At 62.5% G+C, this 12073-nt stretch overlaps 1 protein-coding gene across 1 annotated transcript; it reads right to left on the reverse strand.

Annotated features, from left to right (window-relative positions):
- Positions 1-515: 515 nt before the first annotated feature.
- LOC120407965 (sialic acid-binding Ig-like lectin 15) lies at positions 516-8577 on the reverse strand. The gene is made up of 3 exons (XM_039544377.1): positions 8200-8577; positions 1525-1923; positions 516-904 (listed from the first exon to the last, which is right to left on the reverse strand). Exons 1-3 carry the CDS (start codon positions 8237-8239, stop codon positions 516-518), a joined length of 828 nt encoding a protein of 275 aa, XP_039400311.1. The 5' UTR covers positions 8240-8577.
- Positions 8578-12073: the final 3496 nt, after the last annotated feature.

Consider the following 12073-nt stretch of genomic DNA (forward strand, 5'->3'; position numbering starts at 1 on the left):
CATGTCTGGATGGAGGCCTGAGGCTGGGCACTTTAAGGGAACTGCGGGGTTTGAACTTCTGAGTAACCAGTGAGGTACTAGAGAAGCTGTTTTGTGCTGGTTGGTAAATCTAAGTATTAGAATATCCACCAGCGTTTGGGGTTTGTCTGTCCCGTTCTGTTTCCAGTTCACCCTGATTGAGTGACCTCAGTTGGCTCCCACGGGCAGCACCATCATACAGGGATCAGCCCCCACCCCACAGCACCGGGGCGCAGGGGGTAGCTGGGGGAGGGAGCCCCGTACCTCAGCCCTGGGACCCCCGCAGCGCCCGTCAGGACCCCCTCCCCACTCAGCCCCCAGGCACCTGCATGGCCCGTCGGGTTCTGTGCTCTGGGTGGAGGCTGCTGGGGGTCGGCCTGCGTGGGCAGCGCACCGTGGGGTGGAGGGAGGGCTTCACTGCAGCGTGGCCCGCTTTGCTGGGGGCTCTGGGGGTGGCGCTGAGCTGAGGCCCTCGCTGCAGCCACTCCAGACGCTGCCTACCCTGGCCGGGCCCGCTGCAGGGGCTGCCCCGGGTGCACCTCTCCCCTACCTTTCCATCGGCAGCAGAGGACGAGCAGCAGGAGGCCGGCGAGCAGGAGCAGGGCTGCTGGCAGGATGATGAGCAGCAGGGGCGGCCCCACAAGCACCGAGCGCTTAGCCCAGCCGTGCATGTTCTCCGCCCAGCAGGTGTAGGTCCCGATCCGGCTCACTGACAGCTCCTGTGTCGTCTGGTTCTGGGGCCCAGCGAGGTTCTGCGACTGCTCCACCTCGCTCCCCGCCGGCCCCAGCCATGTGATGTTGGGCACGGGGTTCCCCTCGGCTGTGCAGGCCACCCGCACAGGGAGGGGGCCGGGGAGCAGCGTGAGGTTGAGGATGCTGGGTCGTGCTGTGGGGAGAGGAGAGGAGGCACCAGTGAGGGAGCAGGCAGCCCCTGGGGGGCTGGGATCCCCCCCATCTGCCTTGGGGCTGGGCACTACGGAGACACCCCCCACTGTGGCAGGGAAAAGGCCTGGGGCCTCCCAGGGTGGGTGAGGTGACCCCTGGCAGAGAGCAATCCCCTGGGCAGGCCCTGACTGGGCACGCAGCACAGGGGGCAGTTGCCAAGGAAGCTGCCCATCTGGCCCCACAGCAGGCAGGGGACAGGCTCCATAGACTCATAGACTTAAGGTCAGAAGGGACCATTATGGTCATCTAGTCTGACCTCCTGCACAACGCAGGCCACAGAATCTCACCCACCCACTCCTGTAACAAACCCCTGGCCTACGCATGCTGCTCTCTGCCCGCGGATGGCTCCAGGCCATGGGGGCTCCACACGGGGCCATTCTCAGAGGGGAGCAGCGCCAGCTCTGGGAGCGAACAGACCCAGGGCCCCCGGCACCATATACATCCCTCCCCCCTGCACCAGGCTGCGGCTAGCAGCAGGGCCCTGGCTGGCAGAGCGTGCGTGACCCCGGGATTGCCTAGATGGGCTCTGAGGGCGCAGCACCCTGACCCCGGGCACGGTACCTTCCACGGTGAGCGTTATCCCCATCTTGGTCTCGTAGGCCCAACCCGGATTTTCTCGGAGCACCACGCGGCACTTGTACTCTCTGCTGTCCTCGAAGCGCAGCCCTGCGATGTGCAGGGAGAGGTTGTGCTGCTGGGGGTCCCCAGCCAGGCGGTAGCGCCCACTCGGCTCCTGCCCCGTCGTGCAGTTGTTGAATCTGCCGGGCTCGGTGCTGCTGTTGCTCACCAGGCATTCGAAAATATCGGGCTTCCAGATCACCTGGATGTCACCCATGTAGTTGGATTCCGGGTGTGTGAAGTTGCAGGGCAGCACAATGGAATCTCCTCTCAGCCCCGTTATCCGTGGGGGGACATACATGTCCCAGCCCGGCTGTGCCCAGCCGCCCCGCAGCGCAACCCCTAGAGACACAGACAGAAGGTGTGATGGGATGTGAACTGTATTACACCGTTCAGCCACTCGGGAGCACTGAGTGTAACACACCTTGTCTAAGCTAACCTGGGCCCTACCTATCAGAGCATTAGAGGATCTTACGAGCAACACATCTGGAGTGTCTCTCTCTGGGCAGGAAGGTCTGTAGCCAGCCCATATCTGGCACAACACATCTGGAGTGTCTCTCTCTGGGCAGGAAGGTCTGTAGCCAGCCCATATCTGGCACAACACATCTGGAGTGTTTCTTGCTGGGAAGGAAGCTCGGTAGCCAGCCCATATCTGGCACAACACATCTGGAGTGTCTCTCTCTGGGCAGGAAGCTCTGTAGCCAGCCCATATCTGGCACAATACATCTGGAGTGTCTCTCTCTGGGAAGGAAGCTCGGTAGCCAGCCCATATCTGGCACAACACATCTGGTGAGTCTCTCTCTGGGAAGGAAGCTCGGTAGCCAGCCCATATCTGGCACAACACATCTGGTGAGTCTCTCTCTGGGAAGGAAGCTCTGTAGCCAGCCCATATCTGGCACAACACATCTGGTGAGTCTCTCTCTGGGAAGGAAGCTCGGTAGCCAGCCCATATCTGGCACAACACATCTGGAGCGTCTCTCTCTGGGCAGGAAGGTCTGTAGCCAGCCCATATCTGGCACAACACATCTGGTGAGTCTCTCTCTGGGCAGGAAGCTCTGTAGCCAGCCCATATCTGGCACAACACATCTGGTGAGTCTCTCTGGGCAGGAAGCTCTGTAGCCAGCCCATATCTGGCACAACACATCTGGTGAGTCTCTCTCTGGGCAGGAAGGTCTGTAGCCAGCCCATATCTGGCACAACACATCTGGTGAGTCTCTCTCTGGGCAGGAAGGTCTGTAGCCAGCCCATATCTGGCACAACACATCTGGAGTGTCTCTCTCTGGGAAGGAAGCTCGGTAGCCAGCCCATATCTGGCACAACACATCTGGAGCGTCTCTCTCTGGGCAGGAAGGTCTGTAGCCAGCCCATATCTGGCACAACACATCTGGTGAGTCTCTCTCTGGGCAGGAAGGTCTGTAGCCAGCCCATATCTGGCACAACACATCTGGTGAGTCTCTCTCTGGGCAGGAAGCTCTGTAGCCAGCCCATATCTGGCACAACACATCTGGTGAGTCTCTCTCTGGGAAGGAAGCTCGGTAGCCAGCCCATATCTGGCACAACACATCTGGTGAGTCTCTCTCTGGGAAGGAAGCTCTGTAGCCAGCCCATATCTGGCACAACACATCTGGAGTGTCTCTCTCTGGGAAGGAAGCTCGGTAGCCAGCCCATATCTGGCACAAACCAACATGGTGTCAGGAGTAAACTAAGACCAGAGATAGAAAGAAAACAGCAAGTGAGGCAGCAAACAGAAGGAACAAAGCAACGAAAGCTGCAGGCTCTAATCAACATGCCACTCGCCAATGACCCAGAGAACTTCAGCTTTGAGATCAGTATTTTGCAAGGTTTTGAATTGCAAACAAACTCCACAAAGACACCGGAGATACACAGGTATCCACTTCAATGTGTGCTACGAGGGAGCAGGCAGAGCAGCTAGTTAAATCCTTTGACTTTACTGAAGACAGTCACAAAGGTGGCTAGGAAGGGTTCTGGCTGTGCTTGATGCGCACTCTGTACTGCAGAGAAATGAGGTCCATGGAAGAGTGGTTTTCGCCAGAGAATTCCAGGAGCAGGGGAAATGTTGAGTGTTTTATAAGAGCTCTGTACATTGCCTGGAAACTGATTTGGGGATGCAGAACATGACAATATCAGAGACAGGCTGGTTACTGGGTTAACCGATAAAAACCTTTCACAGCAGCTACAGCTGAACCGGGATGTAAACGTGGCCACAGCTGTACAGATAGCAAAGCAGCCGGCGCTAGTCCAACAACAGAACAAAAGGCAGCAGAGAGTCCTGTGGCACCTTATAGACTAACAGACGTATTGGAGCATGAGCTTTCATGGGTGAATGCCCACTTCGTCGGATGCATGTAGTGGAAATTTCCAGGGGCAGGTATATACAAGCAAGCAAGAAGCAGGCTAGAGATAAGGAGGTCAGTTCAATCAGGGAGGATGAGGCCCTGTTGTAGCAGTAGAGGTGTGATTAAACAAAGACTGTGAATGACTTGCCAACTACAAAAGCAGTTTCTCCTCCCTTGGTTTTCACACCTCTACTGCTAGAACAGGACCTCATCCTCCCTGATTGAACTAACCTCGTTATCTCTAGCCTGCTTCTTGCCTGCATATAGATACACCTGCTCCTGGAAATTTCCATTACATGCATCCGACGAAGTGGGTATTGACCCACGAAAGCTCAGGCTCCAATACGTCTGTTAGTCTATAAGGTGCCACAGGACTCTTTGCTGCTTTTACAAATCCAGACTAACATGGCTCCCCTCTGATATATAAAAGGCAGGAGCGACTTGAAACACCGGAAACTAGCTTAGAAACTGTAAACAGACACTTGTTAAAGGTCATAATCATAAAACCCCTCGAGGAAAGGAGAGAGAACTTCCCTAAGAGGGACAAATTCCAGCCTACATGCACAAGGTGTGGAAAAAGTCATGTCCCAAGAGATGATGCATGTCCAGCCACAAGCACACGGTGTACTAAACGCATGAAATATAGACATTCTCCAGCTGTTTGCCACACCTAAGCAGTCAGGGAGTTGGCTGGTATTACCGACAATCAAGAGCCGTTGTTTCTGGGATCTATCACTTGTGATGACACCGAGCCTGCCTGGAGAGTGAACCTGAATAGTCCGATGTGAGGAACTGAGGTTTTCCCTTGTTATGTTGTATGTGAGTCTTACTCTCTTGTATGACTAGTGTGTGCCTCAGTTTCCCAGGGTACTGCACCAATGCCTCGGTGGTGGGACTAAGGGTGTGTGACTTTTGCTGTGGCCCTTGGGGGCAGGTGAGGCTGCCCAGCTGCCTGCACATAAGTAATGGACGGTGCCCTTCGTAACATGAGAACCAGGAAGGGGATGAGACCAGGTGACACTTTGCCCAGGAAGCCAGACAAAGATCAGAGGAGGGGCCATGGGCGTGTCGGAGGCCAGGCAGCTGGGTCCAGTTCTGTGTGTGGTAGGGGACTCGGAGTCCAGGGCATCTGGCCCGGGCTTCCCCCAGATGGACTTGGCTGAAAGTCACTGATTTCTGTGCTAACAAGTTCTATTCCAAGTGTGTTCCTGTCTGTGATGAAGTGGGGGGGGGGGGGTTCTTGTTTTTTCTGTGTTTTCCAGGGGGTTGCATGCAGAGGGAGTGGGACTCAGTGTCCCCGGGTGTTACTGGTTTAACGAGGTGAGAGGAGAGGGAATTTGTAGGGACACAGGACCGGAGAGGGAACTTGGGATCCCGGCCGAGGGCCTGGCAGATGGAGACCCCAGCGCCTGGTGACCTGGTGACCCGGAGGCCCAGCTCAGGAGTCACAGCCGGTTCTGGCCAGTGGGAGGACAATGGGCTGCGGGGAGAGGACCCTGGTGACCTGACCAGCCGGTTCTGGCCAGAGGGGGGCTGAGAGCAGAGGAGACCCAGGCCTGCCTGTTTACTTGGAGAGAAGCCAATGGACAGAGGCTGGGCTTGGCGCTGGGGATATCGGAGGCCCAGCTGGGAAGCAGGGGGGCTCTGGGCTGGAGAGGGGGAGCAGGCAGAGCCCCCCTGGCTGCAGGGAGACTGGGATGTGCTGGGCTGAGGGAGGCCAGGCCTGAGGCCCTGAGAGTTTCCTGTGCTGGGTTCAACCCCCAATAAATCCTCCTGGTTTATGCTGGCTGAGAGTCACTCCGGGCTAGAGAACAGGGGGCATCAACCCCTTCGGGGGGTCCAGAGCGCATGAACTCCCTGGGGGGGCCCACGGCAGAGTCAGACGTGCTACGGCTCAGAGAGGTGCGGCTCCAGGAGATGGAGGGGCCTCTCCCCAAGAGAGAGTGGACCCCCGAGAAGGGCTGTCACACTGAAAGGGGCACCCCCCACGGACCGCACGGGGCCAAGAGTGGGCACGATCTGTGAGTCCATGACACTGTCGACTAATGAACCTTCCATTTTACGCTGGCTGAGAGTCACGTCTGACTGTGGAGTTGGGGTGCGGGACCCTCTGGCTTCCCCAGGAGCCCTGCCCGGGCAGACCCGCTGCGGGATGTGCAGGGTGAGGACGGGGTGGTGACTGCTCTGAGGTCAGACCCAGGAAGGCCATAGCTGAGCAGGATTTTTGCCCTGGACTGCGTGCTCTGGGGGGAGTCACACTGCCCCAGAGTCCTGGCTGGCGTCACACAGAGCAGTCCCAGAGCATCTGGTCTGTGACTCCGTGACATCCTGGCAAGACTATTGCCGTTAACAGTGACTCAGGAGCCGATGTCACAGGCCTCTGAGAAGGGACTTACAATCACTTTCAACCTTCCCAGAGCTGATGTCACCTGGCCCAGCTCTGACTAGCCCTGGAGGGTTTCTGAGCTGCCGGGGCCAGCTCACCACAGAAATAACTTACAGCGACAAAGGCTGCGCATTCACCGTGCACGGGGTGAAAGGATCAAAGCCCAACAACCTTCTCAGCCGCAGCGCGGCAGCCATGATGGGCCTAGTGAGAACGGTGGAGGAACTCGACAGAGGAGTTGATGAGACTGGACTTTTGCGAGGAGACCCAGTACGAATCCAGAGACAATGCAGAGCCACACGGTGCCAGAGCCACCTCGGCAGAGACAAGCTGCAGACTGATGCGAGTGCAGAGGCCATGGTTACCTGGCCATTGCTCACTGGTTCTCCAGGTACATAGAAATAACGTACTTGAAGACAGACCATCTCGCAGTGGGACTGAGAAACCCACCTGCACTTTTGCTCACGCTGGTGTCCAGAGCAGCCAGTGACGGACAACGGGCCACACGTCACTGCAGCAGGATTTAGCCGTCTGAATGAGACGTGATTCTCGTCCTATTACTAGGAGCCCATGTTCCCCACAATGCGAGGGAAGCAGGTGCTCAATGGCATGTCATCCCTGGGCCCGTGCAGCTGAGTCTGAGGCAGCGGGGCTCTGTCGCTCCGGGTGGGGGGTGAGAGCCAGAGGGGAGCACCCAGGGGGAGCACCGGGTGTGTGTGTGCAGGGGCCACAGCGCATGGCAGGGGCAACATGGGGCTATGGGCGCAGGGCTGTGGGGTACAGGAGGGGCGCAGAGCCTGGGGTACAGGTGCAGTGGCACATGGCAGAGGCAGCGCTGGGCTGTGGGGCAGGGCCGTGGGGTGCAGGACCATTGGGGCAGGGCCGTGCGGCACAGGGCCTGGGCTGTGTGACCAGGGGCCGTGTGACAGTGGTGGGGGGTGGCGCTAGGGTAGGGGCTCGGGGCAGCAGGGGGCTCGGGGGAAGCTGGCAGCTGAGGCTAGGGGAGCTGGAGAGAGAAGAACAAGGAGCCTCGTTCCAAGTCACAGGGCCCGGCCTGGCCCCAGCCTCCATTGTGAGGGGCGCTGGACCGAGCACCAGTCAGGCCTGTGCTACCTGCACTAGGCCCCTTCTGCCCCTGCCCCGGCGTGCGTGCGAATTCGCACCCTCGTGTACTGCGCGTGCACAAGGCCCCGTCATCCTGCCCCGTCCAGAGGAGCCACCTGCCCTCGGCACCTTGGGTGATGGGAACTGCCCAGACCCTGCCTCGCTCCCCACCACCAGCCTCACCCACAGCACTGACCTGCCTGCAGCCCCCGGGGGCAGAACGGGGACCAGCCAGACCCACCTCGGAGGACCTCCCAGAGCCAGAGGCAGCGGGGGGGGTGTGTGTCCATCACTCCGGGTGGGGGGTGAGAGCTAGACCCACCTGTGAGCAGACCCCAGAGGCAGCGGGGATCCATCAGTCCGGGTGGGAGGTGAGAGCCAGACCCACTTCGGAGCACCTCCCAGAGCCAGAGGCAGCGGGGGTCCGTCGCTCTGGACAGGGGGTGAGAGCCAGACCCACCTGTGAGCAGACCCCAGAGCCAGAGGCAGCGGGGGGGTCTGTCGCTCCAGGCAGGGGGGTGAGAGCCAGACCTACCTGTGAGCAGACCCCAGAGGCAGAGGCAGCGGGGGGGGGGGGGGTTGGCCGTCGCTCCAGACGGGGTGGGGTGAGAGCCAGACCCACCTGTGAGCAGACCCCAGAGGCAGAGGCAGCGGGGTCTGTCGCTCCAGGCGGGGTGAGAACCAGACCTACCTGTGAGCAGACCCCAGAGGCAGAGGCAGCGGGGGGGTCTGTCGCTCCAGACGGGGGGGGGGGGGGAGAACCAGACCTACCTGTGAGCAGACCCCAGAGGCAGAGGCAGCGGGGGTCCATCGCTCCGGGTGGGGCTGGTGCTGTGTGCTCCGGGCGCCGGAGGGTCTAGGCTCAGATGGAAAGGGAAGTCCCCGACTGGTTATTTCATTATGTCCTGTCCCATGAGACAGCAAAACCACAGTCCCACCCTCGGGGAATGAGGCTGGAGCACGAGGGGGGAGGGGGGTCACCAGAGGCCCACAGATGGAGGGGCACAGACGCCCGCCCCCACCTCACACCCCAGGCAGCAGCAGCCTGTCCCTGCCTCGCGAGCCCTGGTCTAGGAGAGGGCACGGGCAGGCCGTGGTGGGGCCCCGGGCACGCCCCCCGCCCCGATCCCTGTGGCTGAGCTGTGTGTGTGTCGGGGGGGGGGGGGGGAAGAGGCGTGTTACACTCTGGGGCCCAGGGCGATGGAGAGGGAGGGTGCTTCCCTTTTTCACTCCTTGCTGCTTGTCAGAAACAGTCGCTCAGCGCCCAGGGCAGCGCCGGGGGTTCTGGCTGTGCCGGCGTCACACCCTGAGCACCTCACCTTGCCAGCGGCTGTCTGGGAGCTAACCGGGCAGAGCTTTCTCACACTCGCTACCTGGCCAATCACCCTGGGGCTCTTTCCTGCCCCCTCTCCAATCTGTCAACACCCTGTTTAATCCGTGGGCACCTGACCTGGGCGCAGGGCCCAGGATCGGTCTCCCCAACACCGAGTACACGGGTAAAATCCCCCCCTGCTCCCTCACTCGGGGGTGTTGGTCAGGTAGCGTCACCTAGTGGTCAGGACTTAGGCCCGTGATGTGCAGGGGGGTTGATGGTAGGGGAGCTGGGGCCCTCCCGCTCCACCGGACTCCGATCCAGACCCCACGAGGGCAGTCAGTGCTCTGACAGCCGGGGCTGCGTACGGCTGCCCTCCCCGGGGCTCGTCCTATCCCCCGCGCTCATCTCCAGGTCGCCGTCCGGGTGAAGGCAGCGGGAGGGTGTCTGCTCACCACCGGGCCCCCTCGGCGGCTGCAGGGAGCCGGGCTGCTCTTTTCCTCTCTCACCGGTAGCGGCCCCCTCCCGCGGTACGGCCCTCCCGGGCCAGCGCAGTCCACGGGCCGTCCCTGCTGGGGTAGCCCAACAGAGCCAAGGGGAATGACCAGACGTCAGACTCCGTCTGCGGGGAGATGGGGTGTCACGGCCTCACAGATCGTGCCCACTCGTGGCCCCGTGCGGTCCGTGGGGGGTGCCCCTTTCAGTGCGACAGCCCTTCTCGGGGGTCCACTCTCTCTCGGGACCAGGCCCCTCCACCTCCTGGAGCCGCACCTCTCTGAGCCTCAGCACGTCTGTCTCTGCCGTGGGCCCCCTCAGGGAGTCCACGCGCTCTGGGCCGCCCCCGGGCCTCCTCACCCCCGAAGGGGTTGATGCCCCCTGTTCTCTAGCCCGGAGTGACTCTCCCCCAGCGTAACACAGGAGGGTTTATTGGGGGTTGAACCCAGCACAGGAAACTCTCAGGGCCTCAGGCCTGGCCTCCCTCAGCCCAGCACATCCCAGTCCCCCTGCAGCCGGGTGGGTTCTGCCTGCTCCCCCTCTCCAGCCCCGACCCCCCTGCTTCCCAGCTGGGCCTCTGATATCCCGGCCCCAAGCCCCCCCGTCCATTGGCTTCTCTCCGGGGAAACAGGGTCTCCTGGGCCCCCTCTCCCCTCTTTGCAGCCCATTGTCTCCCACTGGCCAGAACCGGCTGCGACTCCTGAGCTGGGCCTCCGGGTCACCAGGTCCCAAGTCGCCGGGGTCTCCATTCTCCACACCAGTGGCTGGGTCCCACGTTCCCTCGCCGGTCCTCTGTAACAGCAAACTCCCTCTCCCGTCACCTCGTTAAACCCATAGCACCTAGGGAAACTGAGTCCCACCCCCTCTGCCTGCAAACCCGAAAACCAAGCGAATCCCCCAGAGGAAACAAGGAAAAACAAGAAACTCCCCCACTTCGTCACAGGGGGACGCTCCCCGCCAGGGGGTCTCTGCGGCAGGCCCTCCGGGAGGGGCCACTGTCCTGGGGAGAGATTCCCTCTGCTCTCTGCAGGGCTGCGCTGTCCCCTGGGCTGCCCCCACGAGCTGCTCCCCGCTGTGTAGCTCCTCCTCCAGCTGGAGCATTTCCTGCGGGGTGGGGCTGGGCCCGGGGCAGTTCCTTGGCCCCTGCTTGCCAGGGTGGGGTTTGTGTCCCCCAGCCCGACACCTGTGAGGGCCAGCGCCTGAGCTGGGGCCAAGCCAGGCCAGGCTCCGGCTGGGAGGGCCGAGTCCTCGTGGTCTCTCCTGAAGGGGGGGTAGGACGGACCCCCGGGCCGGGGGAGGGTCTGGCCTCGGCTCCTCCAAGAGACTGTTCCAAAGCTGGGGCGTAGCCCGGTTCCAGGGGAGCCGTGAGAGCCTGTACATCCCGGCCAGGGTTGCTGCTTCCCAGGGCAGAGCCCCCGGCGCTAGGGCTGGCTGCATTCCCGGCTCTAGTAACACGTTTTGCTGGCAGGGGCCGAGCGCGTCGCGGGGCCCAGCGCTCTGCAGGCTGCCCTGAGCTGCGGCTCCGCGGCCCGGCCCATCGGCAGGATTGTACAGTTCCTGCCAGAGCCCAGGTGGCAACGGGGGCTAGCGCCAGGCCGAGCGGCGCGTGGCCAGAGGGGCAGGAGGCAGCGAGGGGGGCTGGGCTCACTCAGACACCAGGCCTCTCAGCAGGGACTTGGCGCGAGGAGGAAGGAAGCCAAGGTGGTTCCTATGCGGCCGGGCCGGGGAGCTGGGGGCTGGCTGGCCTGCTGGGTGGCTTCCCCTTGGCTGGGGCCCAGCCACCCCCCTGCTGTGCTGGGCACAGGTGCTGCTGTCACCGCAGACACTGGCTGAGGCTCACTGAGGGCTGAAGCCCGGCTGGGTGGGACTCGCTGGGCAGGGCCGGGGTGGAGCAGGAGGCTGGAGCCCAGGGGCTCAGTCTAGGGGGTGCTGGGGCTGCGGGGCCTCCCTTGGAGGAAGAGGGAGACCCTGGGTGGGGAGGGGTCTGGCCCACAGACGGGCACCTCCCAGGGGCTACGTGCCGGGCTGCAACCCCCATCCTGCGGCTCTGGACACGCCTGGGGTCCCCTCACTTAGTGGGGTGAATGGTGCCCCCTGCTGCCTCCTCACTGTGAGCCCTGGGTGGGGCAGGCCAGCGTCCCGGCCTCAGCACCAGGGCGGGTCCCAGGCACCCTCGCTCGCAGCTGGGGCATCTGTGCAGCATCACACTGGTGATTTGGTCCCCGAGACCCCCGGACCACCCCAGCCCCAGAGAGACCCCAACCCCAGAGTGCCCCTGCCCCGAGAGCCCCCGACCACCCCGGCCCCAGAGAGACCCCAACCCCCGAGTGCCCCTCCCCCGCGAGCCCCCCGACCACCCCGGCCCCAGAGAGACCCCAGCCCCAGAGTGCCCCTCCCCCGAGAGCCCCCGACCACCCCGGCCCCAGAGAGACCCCACCCCCACAGTGCCCCCCCCCCGAGAGCCCCCGACCACCCCAGCCCCAGAGAGACCCCAACCCCAGAGTGCCCCTCCCCCGAGAGCCCCCGACCACCCCCGCCCCAGAGAGACCCCAGCTCCAGAGTGCCCCTCCCCCGAGAGCCCCCGACCACCCCGGCCCCAGAGAGACCCCAACCCCAGAGTGCCCCTCCCCGAGAGCCCCTGACCACCCCGGCCCCAGAGAGACCCCAGCTCCAGAGTGCCCCTCCCGAGCCCCTCGACCACCCCAGCCCCAGAGAGACCCCAGCTCCAGAGTGCCCCTCCCCCGAGAGCCCCCCCGACCACCCTGGCCCCGGAGAGACCCCAGCCCCAGAGTGCCCCTCCCCCCCGAGCCCCCGACCACCCCGGCCCCAGAGAGACCC

Source organism: Mauremys reevesii, linkage group 6 (assembly GCF_016161935.1).
Source record: "Mauremys reevesii isolate NIE-2019 linkage group 6, ASM1616193v1, whole genome shotgun sequence".
Taxonomy (NCBI): Eukaryota; Metazoa; Chordata; order Testudines; family Geoemydidae; genus Mauremys; species Mauremys reevesii.